We start from the raw sequence: 25,009 nt of genomic DNA on the forward strand, positions 1-25,009 counted from the left end.
CAGCACACACCAGTAAACCAGGACATGCTGTTTTTTTCAACAGGGTTAAAAGGTGCTCAAAAGTTCTGTGTTTATTTTATTTTTGAGACACAAAAAGTACAGACACCATCACAGCTTCTTTTTGCATTTTGGCAAATTGGCATTGGACTTAATAATTGGGAACTTAAAATTTCCCTCGTGGTCCCACAAAAATAGACTTTCTTCAGCAACATTTGAAACAGAATTTTTCAGGAACAAAATTAGGCTTCATTGTGGGAAATCAGAGGAGTGTGGACCGTATGAAAGAAGAGTCTGTGCTCTGCTGATCTTTTTCCAGGAGGTATTATTTTACAGCGACGCCAGCCAAAGAAGATCACACTGGAAACATACACCATCACCTAGACAACAGTTCTCCTTATTTGCCTTTTTTATCTTGATGAACAAGGGCAGAGACACAGTACAAACGTTTCGAAGCTTAGACTTGGTTTCTGCTAACATACAATATAGAAGATACATAATTATACAAGATATGGCATCATTACCATTTCCAGGGCAGCAAAATAATAAGCCGGAGAGGAAATTAGAAATCTCTTGCACAACACTGGAGATATCTTTCTCTGAGACGGCCTAAAATAAACCCTTTCCAGATAGTAGTACACAATACTTTACAACATTACGGTTTTCCTCCCTAAAAACATGTTTAATTAAACAGTAACAATAGTTTAAACATGATATTTGTAGAAAAAGTGTGGTTACACAAAAATTGACTTCTACACTTTCACCATAATATAGAATGATAAATGATAAGAAATCATATAAATAAAAAAATATTATAGTCCTACAAAGAAATGTTTATTTTCTATAATTGTAAATATGCCCTTTAGAATTCACAAGGACCACTTTGCAAGATGTCAACACTGGTCCAGAAGCACTTCAGATTTCTTTTTTATAGAAGTTACAACCCTACATATATAATTCAATTATAAGGATATTCGTTTAAGTTAATGTTCACATGTATTTTGTGCAAACGTTTGGGTAGCGTTAAAAAAAAAACTAAAACAGGAAGTTAAACCGGGGTTTATAGTGTCGTCCGAAGTGTCTAGTGAGCTGATAAACGTGTTTTTAAAGAAACACACAAGGGTGTAATGTGGAATCCACACTTTATTACATGAAAATATACAACAGACTTAACACAACAAACAAAAATAAAATGCGTTTCAGAAAACACATAAAACAGCTTGTTAGCAACAACAATGCTGCAGTCTTCAAATAAAAACAGGTAACATATCAAGACGACGACATCCGTATCGTGTTCCTTTAAACACAAAAGTCATCAGGAATTTTACAATTTCCCATTTGTCTTCATTCGTCATCAATTGTGCGGGGTACTAAAAAACCTCATCCCCAAATCCGTAAAGGTTAAACCCACTAAAAACTAGACAGTTTGAAAGGCTTTCCATTAACTGAATGTACCCGACCTGTGTCTCTCCCCGAATCGTCGAAAGAAAGTTACAAGTGCTGAGGGTTCTGGTCTTTTATCTGTAGGAAGGTCCTGTCCTGTACGCCTCTGAAAGATCTGTCCCAGTTTGAGGTTGAGTGCCGGCTCTTTTTCATCAGTAAGTGAGACAGACCTCGCAAACGTCCCCTGCGCTGGGATTCGCTTTGAAGGACAGTCTGGTAGCGAAGATGCACTTGCCACACCTGCATTCTGACTCGCCTCGGAGTAAATCTTACCAATGTGAGCCAAAGATGGGGGCTTGCTTCGTACAGGTGTGTCAGGTAATGCCCAAACTCCATCATCGAGAATGTCAAACCTTGAAAGGTTAAAAGAGTGCCTGCGATGAGGCGTGCTACGGTGAGGAGTGTTACGCAGTGGAGTGTTACGAAGGGGAGTGTTATGAAGGGGAGTGTTACGGTGCGGCGTGTTACGAGGGGAGATGCGGGGGCTAAGTATGGTCCAAGGTGAACCCAGACCTCCTATCCCGTTCTGCAAAGCTAGATCCATCTCCCTCTGGCGAGGAGTGGACGTGCACACACTGTGAGCTCGCGAACGCCCGGGTGTTGAGGTTTCAATCGGGCCTCCGATGCAATCTTGAAAGCGCAAGACTTTACCGGTGAGCTCTGGCATTTTATCTTCCTCTTCTCTTTTCTCTTTGTCTTCCTCCAGTTCGCCTTTATTCACATCTCTATTATTCGTTGCCTCTTCTCTGACCACGCCTTCATCCTCAGATGCCACTAAAGCTTCAATGTTCTCTTTTTTGCATTCATTGCCTTCAGGAATCAGTCCATCTTCAATGCAGAGTCCTCTCTTCGACGCAGCACGTGCACGCTGAATGTCATCAACAGCACAAGATGCGTCCTTTTCTTTCTGGCAGCATTCTTCTGGTTCTCGAACCTGTGAGCTTACCTGGTCACAGATATTGGCTTCCTCCTCTTTGGCCTCGGCAGGGCTGTCCAGATCCCCGCTGCCCTCACACTCCTCAACCTGAGGGCTGTTGTTTTGGTTGAATTTTACAGGGCTGTCCGTGACAGGGGAGAGTCCGCCGGGCCTCCTGCGAGGAGCGCGCTGGTTGAGGAAGCTTGTCAGCACGGATTCTAGAGCAGAGGCGTCATCCTTCACATCTCGGTCGGAGCACGTGGCGGTGGACCGTCGCTTGGCCGTTCTAGTCAGCACTTCTCGTTCTCTCTGCTGCCGCTTGCGAGTCTCTGCGGCCTCCCGTTCGCGGTTGTCCTGCAAGACATAGAAACATGTGTGCACATTCATTTTTAATCAAAACTTTAATAATTATCTAAGTAAATCATCCGATAATCGAGCCATGTGGCAATTTCCCACAAAATATTGAATGCTCAGCTCATTGTTGCGATTCGTGTCAAATTTTAATTCCTGTATTTTTTCAAAAGTTTTACCTGTGTAGCTCTCTCAAACCTCTCACAGAAGGAATGAAAGATAGAGCAACACTCCTCTAGCTTAAATGTGGATGGGTCTTCGCAGAAGTACTCCGCTACAGATTTACTGATGGTGTCCAGTTCCTGTAGCGAGGCTTCAACATCGGCAAGCCGCATGTCTGCCATCTGTGCAAAAGTGAAAATCTTTTACTCCAAAAGCCCTGATATTTAAAGGGACAGTTCACGCAAAAATAAAAAGTCATCATTTACTCACATAAAAAATTACAATAGTAGACAAAAGTGCCCCTGAACCTTTTGCTTTCCTACATTCTTCAAAATATCTTCTTTTGTGTGGAACAGAACAACAAATTTACAAGATTTTTTTCCTACACTGGTAGTCAATGGTGTCCAAGAAGTGTTTGGTTACAAGCATTCTTCCAAATACCTTTCTCTGTGGTCATCAAAACAAAGAATTGTATAGAGATTTGGAACAACTTGAGGGTGAGTAAAAGACACAATTTTCATTTATGGATGAACCGGTGAACCGAATACTTGGTATTTCTTAAACATAACAGAGTTGTGTCTCACTCGAAGAAATGCTTCCATCTGATGTTGGAGATCTGGCTGTTTACTGGCATCTGTTTTTGCTTGCCTAATTTTCTCCAGTTCCTTTTGAAAGTCCATCTCCACCTCTTGTTTTTGGATTCTGTATTACATTCGTGAACAAAGCAGAAGTGCATGTTAAAACATCATGAACCCGTGAAGGAACGGAGTCAGGCAAGCATGATACCCACCTCGCAGCAATCCCAATGTGCTGAAGCTGTTCAGGGAATCGCAGCAAAACCTCATCGGTCTGTTGGGCTTGCTGCGATTCATAAAAAAGAAATGCATATAGTCATTATGTTTAATGTCAGTCAATGGGTTTAGTGTTCATCATCTCAGACTTGGTTTACCATAGACACATAGTGCATAAGGTTCATGCCAGGTTTATTTGCTCTGGTGTCTACCAGTTTGAGTAATGACATCATCCTGAAGCCGATAGCACTGCCTGCATAGCCACCCTGAGCAAAATTGAGCCAGTGAGATATTAAACAAATTCATATGAAGTTTAAGGAACTGAAAAGAACACTTTGATTGACACTTACAGCATTCATGTAGTTACCGGCCTTCAGCACCAATCTGATAATCGAATGCAAGTCATCACAAGCCAGCAGTTCTGACCATAACATGGAGAAAAACATACCTGTTAATTACTTTTTCACAGGCTTTCTGGCTGTGGTCATGTGGTAAAGATAAAGTTATTATAAAATTCAAGTAAAAACACACAAGAAAAAACATGAAAGGTCACTTTAAAATTTTGTAAAAAGAAAGATGGAGAAAAGTACCATTGGCTGCTGTTGTCATGACAGCAATTGAGTGTTTGATCTCCTCAATGAAGGGAAAAAACTCCTCTCGAAGCAGCAGGCTCTTTAACCTCACCTTGTACCTGAAAACAAATCTCGTCTGAATCGTCTTCAATTTCTTAGAGGTGTGTTTCAACTTTGATTGTAAATAATGATTATTCAGAGAATTTATGTTTACATATGAAACATTACAGCACAACTCACCCCGGCACTTGAACCAGCATCACCATAAACCAGTCAGCCTCATTTAACTGCGTTAAATCCCCATTGAACGAAACCAGTTTCTTTGACTGGAACAAAAGCAACATTTACAACACTTCTGATCATAGTTCAAGTATAGTTTTGCATCATTATAATCATTAGTTTACCTCCAGGTCATCAGGCAGAAGCTTGCTGAGCTCTTTTAGTTTACCAGGAGCAAAGCACAGATTGCCGTGCCTCACAGCATCCACAATGTCCTTTGCTGACCTGCAGTGGACCAATGAAGATATTCAAAACCATGCTTCTGAGTCATTTTGTGAGCTCCAAGATATGATTCACATATGATTGTTGTGGACCAGTGGTTCCCAAACGTTTTCTTTGTTAGGTCCCCTTTGTGTAAAGTGCATTTCTTTGGGCCCCCCCCCCCAAATAAAGGCTTGTAATCTTAAACTTATTAAAACAAAAATATTTTCATTTATACAACGCTGGAAGGTCAATTCTTTTGGTTGGTGGTCTTATTTTTCTGATGTTTGATAGCATAAAATCTTTTTTTTTTCTTAGTTCATAAAATGCCAAAAAATCTGTGGCACCCCTGGATCCCTCTCGGGATCACGGCCCCCAGTATGAGAACCACTATTGTAGACAACATCTGCTTCGACTTACCTTTTAAACTGTTTCAGCAAAATTCCAATACTCATACTTTTCTTAGAGTTGATAATTGAAACCTGAAATAAAAAACGTAGCATGTATTATCTGTTACACATTCAACAACAGCGCCTGCTGCAAATAAAATACTGAAGGTAAAATGTTGCAGATATTGTTATATACTGTATATTGAAATATTGAATAAGAGAAAATGGAAACAGTAACAATAGAAGTTAATTGGACCAATGCTGTTCGGTTAAAAACATTCTTCAAAATATCTTCTGTGTTCTGCAGAAGAAATAAAGTCATACAGTTTTGGAATGACATGAGAGAGAGTCGATGCCATATATTTATCTTTGGGTGAACGAACGAGTGTTATAATAATAAAACAGGTCAGATTAGGGAACATCACCTACATTCTCGGTATCCGTAATCATTTGCGAAAGGCCCCACACACTTTTCCGCACTGTCCCACCCTTCCGAACTGCACCGTGCTGGTCACTGTGGCTGAAAAGCTCCTCCATGCGCTTTGTGTCCAGCTCAAAATTCTCAAGGTTGCGCTGGGCCGTCCACACATTGCGCTTGCCCACAACACTGTGCCTGGGGATGGCATCCCAATTAAAGTTACGCATTTTGGAGCGCCTGTGGACAGTCCTTGTGAAGGGGTCCCCCATAGGTGAAGGGGGCGGGGGAGGTGGTGGTGGTGGGGCCATCGGAGGAGGCGGTGGAGGTAGGGCCAACGGAGGAGGTGGTGGAGGTGGTAAGGCCAATTGTGGTGGTGGTGGGGGAGGTGGGCCCAATGGAGGTGGGGTCTGTGTGGTACATCTGAAGGGTGAGGCCTCATTTTGAAAGCAGCTGGAGGTACCAGGAGGATGAGGAGGTAGAGTTGCCGTGGTTACAACTGGAGCTCCATCCATTGACAGATTCAAATGATGTCCAATGCCCTTAAATGCAGAAATCCACAAAAGTACACATTTATAAAACAGACAAATTTAGAAGATTAGAACATGTTAGATAGCAAGATGACTGAACTGAATGTTAGACTGACCAAGCATTCATATTGCCAAAACATTTAAACGTACGCTTTCTTTAGTATGATTATTAGAATCTACTTTTTTTAATACAAGGCATCGAATATTGTCCAAAAAAATATACGTACATCCTAGCAAAATTTTATTTAGAATGCAAATACAATGACTGGTAGAGCAAGCTGGCTATTTGAAGTGATAAGAATCAGATATGAAAATACTTTACATGACCAATTTGCACAGCCATCTGAACAGGTAGAGTCAAACGAACTATTTTATTAACATTACCCTGCATACATGATACTTTGCATATTATGTTATCCCTGAAAAGGACTTTGGACTGTTAAAATGACCTTTCATTTGTATAAGGAACTACAATGTTAACTAAAGAAATGCTACTGACGTTGCAGTTATTCAAATCATTTAACAAACACAGAAATACATCCCAAAACATTCCTAACATAAAAACACAAATAATGAATGAAACCTTTTTAACACACAAAAAACTAAAGGCCTTACATCACTGCTGTTCAGAGCAACTACAGCATGTTAACAAAAACGACCATTCAAACATTGAATAAAGCATTGCACATCACATCACATTGTGCATTAGAACTGCATTGACAACACATTATCATCAATTGAGTACTAATTTGAAAATTAAATTAAAGTTAAAATCACTCTTACCGCAGTTACCAAACTTGAAAATGTTTAAACCTGATGTTCAAAATGACCAATTACACAAAAGCAACATCTGTTATCGAAAAGCACACGAGGTCAAGCGACATTTACCTACCAGTTAATAAAAAAATCTGTTTGATTTCAAAGGACAAACTGTTGGATCAACTGACGTCCATATTGTTTGAAGAAAGTCATCAGACGATCTGCATGTCAAACGCCATCAACTCCCAGCACGAGCGCTTTAATGGTGAAAGTAGCCACGCCTCCTCACACGCGCTCTTCACACCTGAGAAACTCTCACCTGCCTCTCTGTACGCTTGCTTCAGAGATAACACTAAACATCATTAAAATAATCCAACAGGTTCCAGCTATTTTGTTATGTAAAGGTTTTTTAAACCCGCTGATATGTTATTTAAGAAACAACTCAGCAATGGTTTTGCGCCTGTAGCCTAATTGTATCGTCCTCATAGAAACAGCAACTCGATCCACAAGGTAAGATTTAAATTGTCGTTTTACAAAGTACAATTTGTCGTGCAATTTTGTGTATTCTTAACATATATATATTATTAACATCTTAATATAACGTTTACAAATTACGGTTCAATGTAATTTCATTAAAATATAAAACATCAGAATTTGTATTTTGAATCTTGTCAACTTTATGGATTTCGATACAGAATTTCATATAGGCTAACTTTAGTTGAATCCTGTTAAGCACATTTTTAGCCGGGTAGTATAGAAACATTTGAGAGATTATATTTTATCACTTTTTATCAATTATCAGTTAACAATATGTGTGTAGCATCGTATATTACCCTCTGTCTGACATATTTAACAGATATAGTGTCATGGAAACATAAAAAAAGTAAACAATGGGACATTGAACATAAATGAGACAGACATTTTTTCAAACTCTTCAGATTTTATCATGTGTGTTTTTGTATGTTGTGTAATTCCAGGAGGTTTGGTCAAAGCCAGGAATGAAGGCTAACATCATGGGTTTCCAGTTTTGAAATCTGTCTTTACATATGTACAGTCATTCATACACTACAATACCACAGTGCAGCCTAAAATATTGATTGTACATAAATACGGTAATATTTATAACCCTTGGATTCTGCAGTGTTCTAAAACTAGGACTACTCGAGTAACCATTTATACCAAACACTTCTTTAACACTTACAAAAACAAATAAAAGCGACAAAAATAATCTCCAAAAACAAAAGCAGACACATTTGTTTGATTTCAAAGAAAAATGCGTTTTAAGGGGAAAATCTATGTTCATTTTAAATCCAATTTAAAAAGACAAACATCCATCACTTCATAAAACGGTTTAGTGTCTAGATCTCATTTCTGTGCCTGACACAAGAGTCTTTATGTTAAAACCAAATACTTGGTACTGTATAAAACGTCTGAAAAAAGGATTTCCCATTGTTTTCTTAAATTCCATTCTGGCGACTGGGAATAAGACTGAGCGCAAAAAAATAAGAGATTTTTACCAGGCATGCCGGTAAATTATTTGCTCTTCAGTGGGTGACATTCAAATTAAAGCTAGTGATTTCAAGCAAACTTTCCTTTTTTTCTAGAAATGTTTCCTGTACTATAACCCATGTTGTATTTTGATAAATCATTGAACAGTACTGAATCACAATGCACGTATAAGTACAACTAATGTCACACCTGCCATGCAAAAACACACAATGGAACATCCTATTCAGACATACAAGAAAATACAATTTCTAGAAACATCTTCGGTATTGCTTCATTTCAAGCATAGAAAGATTTAGTGCAATGTTCAAAAGTACAGAACATTATATCATAGGTATTATTTCAGTCTTAGGTTTGAAAAAATAGTTTGTTACTTGGACATGATTTTATCTTACAGTCTCCACTTTAACCTTGGAGTCATTTCAACATTTTTCTGTTTAAGAAAAGCAACAAACATCCAAATATATATTTGGAGTCCAGTGTTAAAGTATTAGCTCGGAGAAAAGTAACTGCAATAAACAGAATTGTTGTAATTTTGTGTGAGAAATGTTATGTTAATACAACCCTGTAAGACTATACGAAAGATGAGAAAAAAATGCATACAACCTAAAAAAGTGAATATTCTTTTAAACTTTTATCCTTTTAAATATTTACCCTTTGATTTTTCGTACATTTTCTGAGACAATTTCGAAATTACAGTTATTTTTGCCATAAAAAGAGAAAAATGATAAAGTGACATACATTAATGGTAGTGTAAAGCCTTCATTGGGGGAAAAACATGTTTTTTTAAACAAAAGGTAGAAAGACACATTAAGCACAGGCTACAATATAAACAATTTGCATATGTGGCTTTTGTATGGAATATTGGGAGGAGAGGATGACAATGCCAATGCTTTTAGGTAACAAATCAGTACATAATCACTAGTGCACATTTTGGTACATAAAGAGGCATATAATGGCGGACTTCAATCACTGGCCTTTGTTAAACAAAACTATCAAAAATAGAACTTATAAATACACTTAATTTCTGATTATGAACTTGGTTATACAAAACATTCCACAGCATTATGCATTACTACATAATACAACAATCAATAACCATCCAAATAAAAACAAAATTAGACTTCTTATTTAGAGAAAACAAGTAATGTTTTATCGATTCAAGTCTGAAATGCAAACTTGACTTGAGACAGTGATTTTACATACATTTCTGGACAATGTGCAAGGATTTGTAAATACGTGCATAACAAAATATGCACCAATGTTTAGTGATCCAATGTTAAAAATGTTGGAAAAAAGGAGAGACTTATTTTAAGATTTTAAATGTAATATTTTCATGTATCCAAAGTATTTAGATAGAGATGGGAGAGAGAGCTGGATAAGCATCTATATTAATAGCCTAGTAAACACACAAGTGCAATACCAGTATCTTCAATATCAGATAAACCTTCAATTGAATTTCATCTAAAGAAAATCACAGATTACCAAAAACACTGAACACTGAGAGCTCTGTGATAAGAATGCTCTGCGTTATCCGCACCCATATCATCTACAAGACCAAATCCACAATACAGAAAAAGATAATAAAATAAAAAGGGAAAAGTTCCTCTTTCTGTGGTCACTGTCTACAGTATAAGATTGAGAATAGTCTGGAAAAAACAGCAGTTCTGTATGACAGGAAAGATTGTTTCAGTTTGTTTAATGATACTTTTAGAGACGTTACTGATATCTCGGTTATTTGATTGGAGCTTTGGGACTGGATACAAACCAGAGGTGACCATTCAGAGACTTGAAAACAGTTTAGAGTAATAACAGGAGGAAAAATAGAATCAAAGAGGAGAGGTGTGGGCTAAAGAGGGCTAGAGAAAGTTAGTGAGAAGAAGGCTTCGCTGTAGCCTCAACCTTTTCTAGCATCCCAGATCGCTGGTCTCGATGCTCCACCATGACGCATCGTGCGGCAAAGACATATAATAGGAATGCAGAGGTAAATGGCCACTTTTACTGTTCCTCGAGCCAAGAGGGCTTGTCTGCTCCTGGCGGTTTGAGTTTAATGTTGAACTGCTTGAGGGTCTGTTCCAGCTGCTGTTGGTTTCCAGCAAAATAGGCAGAGATGGCGTTGTGGAACAGCAAAAGTTGTTTGTGCATTACTTTCACCTGCGAGAGAGACAAACAAACATGCTGTCAGATTTGCCATGAAGTATAGACATACAAAGATAAACAAGTAAACACTTTTACTGTCACCATCAAGAAACAAGCAGTCTTTCTATTTGATAAAAAAGCATAAATATTATACTCCATAAAGCATCTCTAGATAGCACATAATAATATCCCCCAATAAAAACAATTTTAACAACACACAGATTCAAGACACTGTCTTTTAAAGGATATTATTATACTAGTCCAACTACCTTGTTTTCTTCCAGAAACTTGATCTTGATTGTGACATCACTACGGAGACGTTCGTATTTGTCCTTGTGGATCTGATACTGCTCCTGAGCAGCCTCGAAACGAGCCATGGTAACAGCATCCCGAGGGCCCATGTTCAGCTCCTCTAGATCTGCCCTGTATGCATCAAACTCCAGCCTACAGGATATATGACAAAACGTATATTGTCCTTAAATTATCCACTGAATTAAAAAATATATACATATGAACATGAATCATTTTCTAATAATGGAAAATGTTGTACTTAACATTTACTTTTTTGTAGTGCACTTATGACACAGTAAAGAAAAGCAATAATGCATCCCCGGGAACCCACCTTAAAGGAATAGTTCACCAAACAATAAAAAATCTGTCTTCATTTACTCACCCTCAAATTGTTCCATATCTGAATAAATTCCTTTGTTCTGATTAACACAGAGACAGATATTTGGAAGAAATGCTTTATCAATTTTTGTTTTGTTGAACAAAAAAAGAAGATATTTGGAAGAATGTAGGACAGCATCAGTTCTGGAGAACCTTTGACTGCCATTGGAATTTTTCTTACCATGGTTGTTGTCAATGGTGGCCAAGAACTGTTTGTTTAAAAACGTTTATCCAAATATCTTTCTCATATATCAGAACAAAGAAATTAATACAGGTTTGTAGAGGTTGGGTAAATGATGACAGAATTACTTTTTTTGGATGAACTGTCCCTTTAATTAAATAAAAGCAAAGAGGGTAACCTCAGCATCTACTACATCATGACATTGCCTGCCGGTGACTTACTTAGAGTTCATTCAATACCATCTGGTCTGCAAGAGCAGCAATATTCAAAACTTTCCAAGACAACTGTGACATGACAGGCTAACTAACCTAAAACACAATTCAAGTGTATGAGAATTTCATGCTCTAACATAAAGCAGAAGCCTGCGTGTGTTTTTTTATCAAGAACACTGGGGCTGAAGTAAATTACCTGGCATTTTCATACATCTTGATAGTCAAAAGTGTGTCTTCCATTGTCTTGTTCACCAGTGTGTTGATGCTGGACACAAAGTAGTTGATGGCACCCAGCAGTGTCTCTCCATTCTTGCACAACAGCTTCTGTGTTTCTGCATTGTACCCAAATTCATCCTATAAATAAAAATACAGCTTCTGTTATTCACCATAATGTATAACACATACAGTTTTAATCTGGGGATGGTAACATTTGTGTTTTTTTTAACACTAGTATAAACAACTGTTTTGGCCGATAGATGACGCAATCAACCCAACAAATCTTTTATTTAAAGCAATTATTATACAGTAAAATAATAATAAAAATGAATATTAACATAAATTAAATAAAATACAAATAGTTATATTATTAGACAAACCGGAGGTTAACTGGGGGGCAGGTGCGCTCGCATCCAATGAAACAGTCTATAAAGAAGACTCGCCTCTGCGCATTGGATATATAAAGATGCACCTTACTTTATATCGCTGCAGGGCTCCATCCCCCAACCCTAAAATGTTTAAAGTGATAGTTCACCCAAAAATTAAAATCCTGTGATTATTTACTCACCCTCATCTTATTTCATATCTGTATAGATAACTTTGTTCTGATGAACACAAAGATAGATATTTGAAAGAATGTTAGTAATTTCCGGGACATCACTGACTGCCACAATAGGAAAAATGTAATGTTAGTCAAAGGTGCCCCCAAACTATTTGCTTTCCTAAATCCTTTAAAATATCTGATTTTGTGTAAAAAAATACAGAATTTTTTCCCCTACTATGGTGGTGGATGATGTCCCAAAACTGAAAACTGCTAACATTCTTCCAAATATCTTTCTCTGTGTTCATCAGAACAAATACATTTATTGAGGGTGAGTAAATGATGACAGAATTTTCATATTTGGTTGAACTGTCCGGGCATTTTCCAAACTGCATTTTAGCGCCCTTGAAGGGCCAAACGAAAGTGTACACCTGAATCACTTCGTGAAGGGCCCTTTCAAAAGTCCGCTACATCCCATGGTCACTTCAAGGAAGCGAGTTCCGTTTGTGATCACGTGATCTTGGATTACGAGGTATTTTTAAGCAAATACGGTGCGGGATTTTGACGCTACCTACAAATGTAAATACAATAATTTAGTCTGTATTTGTTTAGATTATTTTTGTCGGTGATAAATATGATTTAAGATGGTTAAAATCCATAAGATCATTTAGTTTATAGGAAAATATGTTTAATATGTTTAAAAATAGCTACTTGTTTATAGGTTTCCTTTATCATATTCGTCCTATATTAATACCAAGTGGAGTGAACACTTCCCCAAAATGGTGAAATAAGACATAATAAATATTCAACAAGAATTTTTGGGGGTTTATTTTCAACAAACATGCACTGGATTCAGAAAGCATGTGCAGCATTTGTCAAGGTAACATTTGGCAAGTCATTCACTTTGTGAAGGGAGTTCCAAACGCACACATGAGAGAAAGTAATGTCATAATACCCTTCAAACGGTTCAATTCAAGGGCTCAGCACTTCAAATTGGATAAGGGCATAGGGATGCTCACTAACGTTTGGAAAATGCCCTCCTTTTAAGTAGTTTTACACAAAAAAATCTAGCAAAGTAATAAGTATTCCTACTGCATTTGTGTTTAAAATTGTATCAACTTGAAAACCAGTTTCATAGAAATAATATAGCCTTCCTCTGTCTGTAAGAAGTTTTTTTAACATTTAACATTGTGAATTATCAACTTTATCTTAAAATAACTCTACATCAATCCCATAATTTAGCATGGCAGTCGTAAATCTCAGGAATGGCCGTAGCATCTCACCCGAAGTTCAGGAGACTTCTGACTCAGGTCTGCAAAAGTGTCACCAAGGGCGTTCTGCGTCTGCACCATGCTGTAAAAGTGGTTGGTTAGTGCTCGCGCTAAATGCAGCACACTCTCATACTTCCGTTTGGTTTCCCGCAGAACCTCAATCTGAGCCTCCAGTTCCAGATCCACGGTACGGGAGCCACGGCCGAACCTCTCGGAGATCATCTGTTTTGTGCACTGGAAGAGAGACAAATAAAAATGACTTAAAAATAGTAGATAACTACAGATCCAACTCAAAAAAATAATATGGAAGCTGGTTAAACAATGTGCATGCTGAAATATAGGTATGATAAATTATACAGATTGAACCTTGTAAGTGTTTAGTCCCCACTTCTTCACAATGTCAAACTTCTCCACAGCAACGCCTCTTGAAGCCTCATCTGCCGGGATGGAGGAGCTGCTGTTGGTATGATGCATGTTGGACCCTGATTCACAGAAAATGCTTGCAGTAAGTCTCCTCACACGAGTGTCTAAACCTCCACAAGCATCTACACATTTCAGCTTGTAGCGGCCATCCTTGCATCAAAGAGACAGACTAAAAGATGTGCGAAGCACGGAGATGAAATTGAATAAATGACTGGGGGAATGTGTTGCCAAAGAGCACTTAAGGGATCTTGCAGCACTCTTTGGGATACCTGGGATACAGGGGATGTCTTCCGGTTGGCTGGCTATTCGGCAGGCTGCGGTCTGGCTTGGGGCAATGCTAACACCCCTGGACTTCATTCGCAGGTCTGGAGTGGGTCGGGGCCAGGGTTAATACGGGATGTACAGTATGTTTTTTTGATGGGATGTGTGTGAAATTTGTGGATGCGAGTGTGGGGAAAAACAGGGGGAGGAAGGGGGTAAAGAGAGGGCGAGAGAGAAAAGGTGATAATGTAGTGAGATGAAATGAACACAGGAAATCACATGATGGGTATTTTGTTAAATCTGCTGCCTCATGACAAGTAGGGCACAACCTCCAACTTTAAAATGCTGTTTAAACTCTGGCATGTGTGATATTTCATTTTTCAAAGAAATAAAAAAATGGTCTCAGTCAGATTTTTGCTATCCAAATATGATTGCACCCAAGTTTTCCGCAACATATTCTTCTAAACATTTTCAGACAAAAGTCAGCAAGATGAAAGCCAGAATAAAGTTTCAAATCGATTTCCCAAACCAAATGACCAAAGATTCATTATCAGATACAGTTCCCACTAGCCAACCTTATTCCTGAAAGACAGAAGAGGACGTGAAATGCACCCTGTTCCAGTCTGCCAAGAGAGAAAATTAAAAATGGAAAACAGAAATGGAGAGGTGAATAAGTTTGCTCTCGTAGAACAGCAGCCCAACCCTGGGAAAAGTACATTTTGAAAAAGCAATCATTCAAGACTCCCTTGAAAGGTGGAGAAAGAGAAAGAAGAGAAATGGGGTGCGAATGGAGGGATGAACGACCTTGTCCTTCGTTTGGAATGCGCCTGTTGCCCACAAAGTTTGTGTTAAGACGAATTGCAGGGCCTGAGAGAGGGTAAAAAGATACAGAAAGCCCTGAATGATGAATCATCCACTAGTGAGAGAAAAGACCTTACATTGACACGTAAACTAAGACCCACGAAGACCAATACATTAGTGTACGCTCTACTACATATCTTATTTTGTTAAATATGTTCCTATAACTCAAAGGGGTATTTGCATACGGGTGGATGACGTACTTCCAATAAAATCAAAGACAGGCTGTTATATCCGCCGACATAGGGAACAACAATGTCTTCTTACTTAACACATCATTAGCACTTGGTGATAAATCCCCTCAGTGCTGTGAGAGCGGAAGTGACCTAGCTGGCTGAGATTAGCGGAAGTAGGTCATCGTCCCGTGTGCATATACCCTATTGGTATACCATTGTGTCTACTGCCAAATGCAATAAATGCAAATCAATTTTGGTCAATTTTGCAAAAGTCAAAGTTAGTGTCAAATTTAGCGCATTAGCGCATCTCTCAACACCTGGGGCCTTTTTACTCTATAATATCAAACTTTCAAAGTTTTTAAGCATGAATCACACATTACCTACATTATACACAGTGTAGAACGGCTTCAAGAAGCCTCAGCTTTTAATCGAATTGCACACAGGAAGAAAAAGACTGGAAATTATGCAAATTTTACTGGACCTTTCCATCTACATTTCCCCCAAATTAGGATAGTGATTGTGTATTTCCCATCAACCTAACCCAACACCAACCGCATGCCATTTAAAGAAAGTGTTATCCGAGTTATTGCATCATGTTACATTTCAATAAGTAAAAAGGATGTTGGCAAAAGAGAGGTAGGGAGTGAAATTCTGGAAAAAAAGGGGGCAATGTGGTGGTTTTTACAATGTGAAACAGAGGCAGCAGATGATATTAAGGAACACCGAAGGCTGAGAAACAGGGAGATTTACCTTTAATGGAGCTGGTTGGAATGATGCCCTCTGCTGTACCTCCATAACCACCTGATACAATGCTGGTCTCATTCAGGTTGGGCCCAGACACCATGACCTGCTGTAAATCCTATAGACACAAAATAAATAAATAAACATCTTAAAACAACAACTTCAGAACATAGCCCTTTAGATTATTTTAGTATAATCAGTTAATCCCTACACGCACAAACACACACTTGTGAGAGATGTAAATTGTTAGGGAAAAGTTAGCGATAGAGGTTAGAATTGTGTTATACTGTAAACCTGGAAATAACAACTATAATGTGTATGGGGGAGACTACAATTTTGAAACGGTCAGTAAAAATGAATGAAAACTGCTTTTCTTTTGTTCCCATCATGGTGTGAAGGAATTTGACAACAAAGCTTACAAGCCAATTGTCCAGACAGTGATCTAAAACAACTAATATAAACTAGGGATGTGCGCTATGAATAATTTGACAGTAGCTTAAACAAACGTTTGGAAACCGTGTAGTCGAAAAGTCTATTCTAAAGAATGGCCCAGAAGGCGGTCCAAAAACTTTGCGTAGGCCCTATATGTAGTAATATTTTAAGTAAAAGTGTGTCTATTACAACGAAATCATGAAACTTAAATATTTTACAAAAATGTATTAAAAGGTTAAAAACGAATGTTTCATTATTTGTTTATTAAATGATGTTGAATGAAAAAAACATTGTTTTTTTTAATTCTGTCGCAATTTAAGTAAAAGTTATAATTAGGGTAGCCCTATAGCCTTTCAACAAACAAGATAGCCTACATTATATCATGTTTTTATTATTTATAAAGCAAACCAATGCGTGTAAACGATAAAAGCAAATAGAAAGCAATGGAAAAAAGTACAGAACAAGCCACAGAACGCATTTGATTTCGCGCAGAGCGAAAGAAAAATCTGCTAATATTGCAGACTGCCTTTATCAGATTATTTATAGAACATATAGGCTAAACATGTCCGCATGTGATTATGATGTAAATATTATTTGACATGTTCTTGATGAGGAAATGTGAGCATTATGCTCGGATGAAAGTCGGCTCAATGTTTGTGAACAATAACTCCATCTGAGGAATCTGTGCAAACTCTGCAAGGGCACACAGATAACAATTATATTATATAACAATTTATAATTAAGTAATTGTTTACATAACTGTATATAGCTTTAGATCATTTGTTTTATGCCTGCATTCCACGCTTCCGTCCTTAAAACATTTTGTTCCTGATACACATTTAAAGACTTATATATTATAATAATTAATTTTTTATTTCAGTGTCGACTAGTAGGAACTGTTTCTCTCGTTTATTGTCACTTATAAAAACAATGTGCATGCTGTAAAGACAAAATGCCTTCCCTCATAGAGAACATGTTTTCAGTTTTTATAGATATGATGGGTTTATCATGTGGATGTAAAGACGTAACGTGTTTGTGCATTCACAACAGCGTCCTTAGTTTTTAAACAAATAAGCATTTGTCTTATGTAATCTCACTTATATAAAACAATGTGATTGGTTTTTAAATATGACCATTCTCTTCAGCTCATTTGCATTTAAAGAGACAGACACCAAAACAGCCTGTTTTTCCTCACAAAAATAAACATGTAGTGCACAGTATAATAAAAGATCTGTGGTGTATTTTGAGCTGAAACTTCACAGAAAAATTCTGTGGACTCCTAAGATTTATATTACATTTTGTGATAGGGCTAGATTTGGGGGTCTTTAAAGCAGTCAAAACGGCACCGGAAATTCCTCTGTAACATGCGCACATAACAAATAAAACAATACCAAATCACTTGATTTTCGAGTATTGCATACTGTATGTATGCAATACTCCCTTACAAATGACATAAAATATTTAATAAAAAATTTGTCACTGTAAACATTTGGGTTAATAATTAATAATAAACCCTCTAATCATTGGTTAATACTACAGTGGGACATTAAAAAGGAAATGTTAACCCAAAAATGAAAATTCTGTCATCAATACTTACCTTTTCGTCATTTTAATCCTGTATGACTTTCTTCTGGAACACAAAAGAAAAAGTTTCGAAGAAAGTTGGCTACCAAAAATCATTGGTCCCTAATGACTTCTATAGTATAGACACAAACCAATAAAAGTCAATAGGGACCAAGGGTGTTCTGTTACCAACATTCTTCAAAATATCTTATATTGTGTTCTACAAAAGAAAGTCATACAGGTATAAAATGTCAAGATGGTGAGTAAATTATGACAGGATTTTCTTTTTGGGGAGAACAATTACTTTAAAAAAACAAGATGTTTCTCAAGACAAACAAAAATCAATTAGATTTGCATCTGACCTCAATCATTGATCAGTGATGAGTGACAGGTGTCACAATAATAAAGATGTTTGAGCTTCTTTCTGTTTACTGTAAAAAGGTTATGGTGGAAACTAAAACCACACTTTTCAGGAAAAGTAAACACATGTAATAACGTACAACAACACACGCACACACTCTTAAAGAGCCTCACAGGCTCCGCCCCCCTCTCCCAGTGTTCTCTCACCCTGTGGACTAGGGGACTCCCTACCTTTTCTTTCAAGCTCCACTGATTCTTTGCAGCCTGCACAGACATCAGAAAAGAACGAAGAACATGACAACAAAAAGATATTAAAAAGCAAAAATGAAACGCAATGTAAAACAGAAACAGGGATGACAACAATGATGATAAAACAAAATTTTACAGACTATCAGCACGTGGTTACAATGTGACACACAGGAAAGAACTGTAGTTGTGCTTTTAACAAACACAACAAAAGTATTGTAAAAAATGTAAATGTATTTTTATGTAAGTCAGTAATGTATGCAAGTGAGGCTATTGTTTCTTTTTTTAACCCTCATTAAGCAATGAATAAGCTCCCGTCATGAATTCTATGAGTCATATCAGATCCCCGTCTCTCAAAACATCTCTGAAGAGTGAACAGAGAGACGAGAAAAAAATGTTTCTCTATCTGGATAAAGAAATACAAGAACACCTAGAATGCATTACAAGTCTGTTCTCACTTTCTGGCTCAATGCTCCTGATCTATTTAAAGACACAGTGGAAAGCCAAAGTGCCATCTGCCTTCAGCGGAGACATAACTGCATCTGTGAACATTATTAAATACAGTCCTCCAAGAAAGAGCTTTCAAAACAGACACACAATGAAAATGATGCAACACAAATATAAAACAGAAAATCGCACTAATTTGAATAGCAAATAACATTTGGTTCTTCGTACGGAAGACCTTTCTTCCTATGCTTAGCAAATAACTAAGCAAGAAAAAGCACTTGTGTTTACCCAACATCTCCCGGATCTAGTTAAACAGTTTAGTTGCCTAAGAGAGGTGTGGCTTGAGACAACATTACTTTATCACGTCCATCAGGAGAGACTAAAGCACTTTTATGTGTGGCAGCATTGGCTGTTTTTGAATTCACAAAAACCTAGCAATACATAAAAGATTTCCATTTAAGTATAGGCCACAAGCCATTTCTATGAAAAAAAAACTACTAGTTAAAATAAAATATAGAACTTAACTCACTAGATAAACTATTGACCTATTGTAACATTTGCAAAAGCACCCATCTAGACTAGACAGACGTCTACATCACCTGCTGCCTTGAGTTTTTTCTCACTGGTTATACTGTGAAACTGTTCAAGTGATGACGGTAAACAAACATCAGATCATTGCTATCTAACCCTGATGGCCACATTACAACTTTTCAGCATTTCCCTGCATTTCTGACACTCAAATAAATGTGCATAATATTTCAACAGTTTGATCTTCAGACTGAAGCTCAACCAGTCCTTACAAAAAAAAGAGTGGTCTTACTCACCTGCTCCAGGGTGTCATCTTCTGCCAGGGTTCTGGAGTCCCCATTACTGTTAATGGGAATCTCCATTGTGGCTGCTTTACTCATCATACTGTCCGCCATACTGGAGTGATACTGAAAGAAAGAGTCACATGAACAATGACATAAACAAACTACGAAATACAAAAACAAACCCCAGCTTTCATTATAGTTATTTTTACTTTAGTTAAACTGTAGTTTCCATAATATTTGAAATGAGCTTTTATTTTTAATATATTTTATTTCATGTGAATTATAGTTTAATACTGTTATTAGATTTTGTGTTTTTTGTATTACTATTTATGTTTAATTCATCTTATTATTCCTATATTATTTCAGTTGTAGTACATTTTTTTATTTTATTTTATTTATTCAGTGTATTTATTTCCAGTTAATAATTTGGTAACACTTCAGTAAAGGGGAAAATTCTCGCTACTAACAAACCATTAACTTTTTCCCCAAATAAACTTTTAATTTGTTGCTTATTAATAGTTAGTAAGGTAGTTATTATGTTTAGCTATTGGTCAGGATTTGGGACGTAGAGTATAGTCATGCAGGATATGTCCTTCCTAGGTACAGCCAATATGCCAATAACAGGCATGCTACTAACAGCTATTAAGACTTATTTTTTATATTCTAACAATATGTTAATATTCTAATAGTTTCATTTAACCCTGGTCCTCATAATTCTAAAAGTCAGTTAGTCTTTGACATTACAAAATATTGTATTTACTTGCGCAGACAGAGTTTATATTTACATTAACATGTATGCATTTGGCAGATGCTTTTATCCAAAGCGACTTACATTGCATTATCCTCTACATTTGTTTCTAAGTATGTGAAATCCCCGGGGATCGAACCCACGACCTTGGCGTTGTTAACGACATGCTCTTACCAATGAGAGGCAGGAAAGCTATATTTAACTTGTAGGTATCACTGTGCTGATTATTACCGGCTGATAAGTAACATTATCAATGTGCAAAGCAGACTAGCCTATGAGGTCTGACCTTATACTTCAATGACATGTGTTGAATGCCACAGTTCCCACATTGGGTCATTAAACACAATATCAAACAAAAACTACGAGGCTTTCTATACTCTACATCAATTTTCCAGAAACTGTAGTTGAAAAACAGTTCGCTCTGGAATGTTCACTTAGAGACTTATCAGATCTGAGGATGCCCAACCCCATATTACCATGAAAGGGACGGCCGGAGAGTTCAAGGAGATCTTTCAGTATAAACAAATCAACCCAGTTAGAAACCCCTCCTAACATCTTGTCTAGATATTTCATTAACAGAAGCTCACACAAGTCCAGGTGCATTTGCTATCCCAAATCCTCAAGAAAATGGCTAGAAACTTGAAGTGGGCTTTCATTGTTAGCTCTCATAAAGCTCCTTGGCTCAGCCTCTGCAATAGGCAGAGGAAAATGCAGTAATACAGAGAATGTGTGATGCATGGAAGTGGGTATAAGCCTTAGCTAGACAGACACTCTGTGATGAGAGAGCGGAGGCTTCATAGACGGCATTCACATGAGAGTCATTTCATTCTCCTGACAGTGCTAGAGCATGAAATTTAACAGGATGAATCCTAATGCCTCATGTTTTATCTGTAAGCCACAGGAACGGAAAACTGTCATTAATCAATGTGTGACTGCGGTGACCGAGTGCCAGTGCTTCTTTACTGTAATGACAAAATGAAGAATCTTAAGATGATGGATGTTGTTGACTCACTGCAGGCTTTAGGATTTAAATGATCATTGTTTATTTAACCCTGTCTACACTGTCGCAAATTTCTTGTGAAAAACAATTGTGTCTTTTGGAAATTCACAATGGAGGGTGTTGGCTTGCAATATCACCTTTGATATATTTCCCAACTGTTGATCTGAATGAAAAGAAATGCATTGAGAAATAACAAAACCTGTATATCTAGCATTGACATACCATTATTTACGAGCACATACTCTGGGGATTTGGACCAATTTCATTGATTTTATAGCAACTGCTGTGATAAAACCACGATGTGTATGTAACACGTACACCTTATCTGCATGATTGACTACATAGCCCTTATGGTTTTGTTATAGCAGATTGATAACCATTTGAATACCCACATTTTAATAGTTGAAATACCACGGTAATATAACAATGTTTCAATTAGTATTACTATGGTTGTCCTACAAAAAGGGATGAACCCAGAGATGAAACTATGTTTCTTGTGTCAACACAGGACACTGTCATCTTTAATAAAAACAGACATACAGGGCATAAAATCAAACTAGGTGACCTTGGCATTTTCATCCTGATTTTCCATGAATTTGCGGAGGCAGCACGCGCTTCAACCCATTCTGCATCTATGACAACCATTACAGTCAAAGATACACGTCACGAGCAATGTGGCCGAGCTCACGTGTCCTCATTAAACGTCTTCCTTAAAAGACGACAAAACCAAAATCCTTTTATACAAAGTGTTCAACAAAACACATTCATTCAATTCGTTAACATTGTTATTGTTACGTGCGCGGGACGTCTCTTTCGCTGGAGGTTATTCGTTTTACCTGAGAGAACAGGTGTGACAGGTGCCAGTTCTACAACACCATTTATCTGTCAAATACAAAAACACTTCGGTCTTTTAAGTGCTAAACCTCCAAATTACATCAACGTTTATTTCTTTATCTACCCTATCATTCAACTAGATGTTTTTTTAAGTAATGCATTTCTTATTTTTAAGTAATTTAATGTACGGTCATCTAGCCCAAGCAGCAATGTCATGAAGGTGACGATTCATGTCGCCCAAGGGCCTCTCATGAAATAAAAACACGATTTTCGTGCATCGGGAGAGATCAAACATGCTTGGACAGTAGTCTGACCATTTAACGTTAAAGCTGCCAGTTTTATTTAAGGATTCGTGATGTGCCATAATTCACAGTAAAGGCATATTCCATGTTTGTTCAATGCGTAATGTATGGCATTAAAATCAAGATGAAGAATACAAATGCCTCTCTTACCTGTGCGTTCCCTTTAGGATTAGCGTGCCGACTGTTTTATCCCAGTGCACGCGCAATCAAACACTGACACTTCGACAGGAATGGGGGGGAAATAAATAAAAGACACATTCATGGAGATGAATGTGTGTTAATTCATAACCACGCGTTTTTTCGCATGTTCGACCTATTCCACTGCGTCCGGCGGCTTGTTTGTATTATTGGGCGACTCAGTCTCCGGTCGCCCGAAATGCCTTGCGGATCTGACGACAGCCCCGACCTTCCTTGACAGCGTGGAATGCGCAGTCGGCGCGTCGCAGAAGCCATGATGGGAAGGGAAAAACGCAAAAACGAAGATCGGAGCGAGGTGCAGATGGGCGGGTCAACCACAAGTGGGCGGGACTTAAGCCGCAAGTGGGCTGTACAAAACCTCCAGAGGATTTTGATTTGTTAATATAGTGTGTTGAAGTATTTGTTCATGAACAACTCTTGGTGTTGGATCTTCGTATACTAACAAAAAGAAGACTCAGAGAGGGTCATAATTCGCAATGGTCACTTTATTGAGGACCTATCACAGCTTCGGACATGCACACAAAAGCATACACTTGAGCAACACGATACGCTTCTTCACAGCCTTTACCACTGACTCATAAATAATGCCTCACTGCCCCCGCTGGACAAGTCTCAATATCCACTAACAATAGTTGATGGCTTTGAATATTTTGTATAAAAAATACAAGACTTACCCCATCCTCCAACCCAAACCTAACTCAAGTGAAAGGGAAGCACAATCTGACGGTAGCAGAAAGTGTCAGAACAGCAGTGAATGATCATTTTAATAATTGGTAACATGAAAAGCTAGTGCAGCGCTTGCAGTGGTTTAGAGAAATTGTGGTTTCTGAAATTAAAATAGAAGAATACGCAAAATTATTTCACTTAACTATGAATTAAAAATGGTTTAACTGCACTATATAATGTATCTCTAGGTATTTGTAGTAAAGCAATAACTGTACATTATACTGTTGTCTCGTTGTAGCCTAAGTGTAGAAGGAATAATTTACAAATATAGTTTTTATAGTTTTAAAATATCATAATTCTAATAAATACTAAAAGGGCAATAATATAAAATGGCATTATTGACCTTTTTTAATGCCAGAGGTTGTACAATGAGCTGTATGATAAAAAAAACTGAAACACTCACTATAACGTTGTTGTTTCAGTTCCTGCAGAGCATGGGAAATGGTTTGTGCCGAAACAAATCATGAATTCTTTTATTTTATTGTTATCCATAAACTATTTTATCTTTATTCAAATGTAATATTTTCATGTCCAATACATATACAGTAAAACAAAAATACAAAAGTGACTGTTCACCAGAAGGTGGCAGTATGATACCGGAATAAAGAGAGGACAGTTGTGTTGTGTCGTTTGATTTTCAGTTGTTGTGTTGTTTAAAGTGGCACACCGTAGTTTTTGTACAAAATTGATTTTTTCATTGTATTTATTGGAGAGAATAAAACTTTGTTTGTTTTTGGCAAAAAGGCAAATAGTAATATTTTGCCTTCATTCTTATGGGCCTTGACTCAGTAAATCTTGTGCATGTGTAATGTGTATTTTTTTACACACAAAGTACAACTATGCAACATACAGTAGCCAAAACGGTAATACATGTTTAAAAATTGATGACATAATATTTCCAAAGTTGGACATCACATTTTGAACATATCATGAGTACTGAAAATAACTGGGAAAGTAACAGTAGTCTAAGAACACATACTGTATGATCCCTTAACTTTCATTGGAAACAATATGTGATTCAGGAACAAGTCTTTGAGATTTAAGCCTTTGTCATCTCAATACCATTTATTTTTCATTGTCAATATTTCAAAATAAATAAGCAAATTTTTCTAGTCTCAATTCTCAAACAGACACAAACAGTCTTCAGGGGCTTGTGGACATGCAGTATTATTCAAGTAATCTTAAACCAAAATAGTTAATTTAAAGAAACATTCTGAATATCAATGATGTTTACATAAAAGGACTTTGGGTTAAAAAGCATAGTGAGTCTGTTCCTTTTTCAATAGTAATAATATTATACAATGATACAGAATATCATTCACAGAATCATTTTTATAGTGAG

The 25,009-nt window shown here is 37.3% G+C and overlaps 2 protein-coding genes across 7 annotated transcripts; both read right to left on the bottom strand.

Moving 5' to 3' along the window:
* Positions 1-1,256: 1,256 nt before the first annotated feature.
* On the bottom strand, positions 1,257-7,634 carry fhdc3 (FH2 domain containing 3). The gene is made up of 12 exons (XM_056736241.1): positions 6,939-7,634; positions 5,531-6,058; positions 5,133-5,194; positions 4,637-4,736; positions 4,473-4,558; positions 4,251-4,351; positions 4,011-4,081; positions 3,819-3,926; positions 3,660-3,730; positions 3,454-3,571; positions 2,887-3,051; positions 1,257-2,710 (listed from the first exon to the last, which is right to left on the bottom strand). Exons 2-12 carry the CDS (start codon positions 6,029-6,031, stop codon positions 1,439-1,441), a joined length of 2,655 nt encoding a protein of 884 aa, XP_056592219.1. The 5' UTR covers positions 6,032-6,058; positions 6,939-7,634; the 3' UTR covers positions 1,257-1,438.
* Positions 7,635-8,926: 1,292 nt separating this feature from the next.
* arfip2b (ADP-ribosylation factor interacting protein 2b) lies at positions 8,927-23,174 on the bottom strand. Of its 6 annotated transcripts, XM_056736242.1 has the most exons (11): positions 22,894-23,173; positions 19,872-19,982; positions 18,586-18,618; positions 16,009-16,117; positions 15,029-15,091; positions 14,233-14,328; positions 13,907-14,022; positions 13,553-13,774; positions 11,709-11,866; positions 10,720-10,894; positions 8,927-10,465 (listed from the first exon to the last, which is right to left on the bottom strand). In XM_056736242.1, the coding sequence occupies exons 2-11, from the start codon at positions 19,968-19,970 to the stop codon at positions 10,310-10,312; spliced, it is 1,227 nt and encodes a 408-aa protein (XP_056592220.1). In that variant the 5' UTR covers positions 19,971-19,982; positions 22,894-23,173; the 3' UTR covers positions 8,927-10,309. The 6 variants fall into 6 exon arrangements, with proteins under 6 accessions (XP_056592220.1, XP_056592221.1, XP_056592222.1 ...); XM_056736243.1 differs by lacking the exon at positions 18,586-18,618 and having other exon boundaries at positions 22,894-23,174; XM_056736244.1 differs by lacking the exon at positions 15,029-15,091 and having other exon boundaries at positions 22,894-23,172.
* Positions 23,175-25,009: the final 1,835 nt, after the last annotated feature.

Source organism: Triplophysa dalaica, chromosome 22, assembly GCF_015846415.1.
Source record: "Triplophysa dalaica isolate WHDGS20190420 chromosome 22, ASM1584641v1, whole genome shotgun sequence".
Classification (NCBI taxonomy): domain Eukaryota; kingdom Metazoa; phylum Chordata; class Actinopteri; order Cypriniformes; family Nemacheilidae; genus Triplophysa; species Triplophysa dalaica.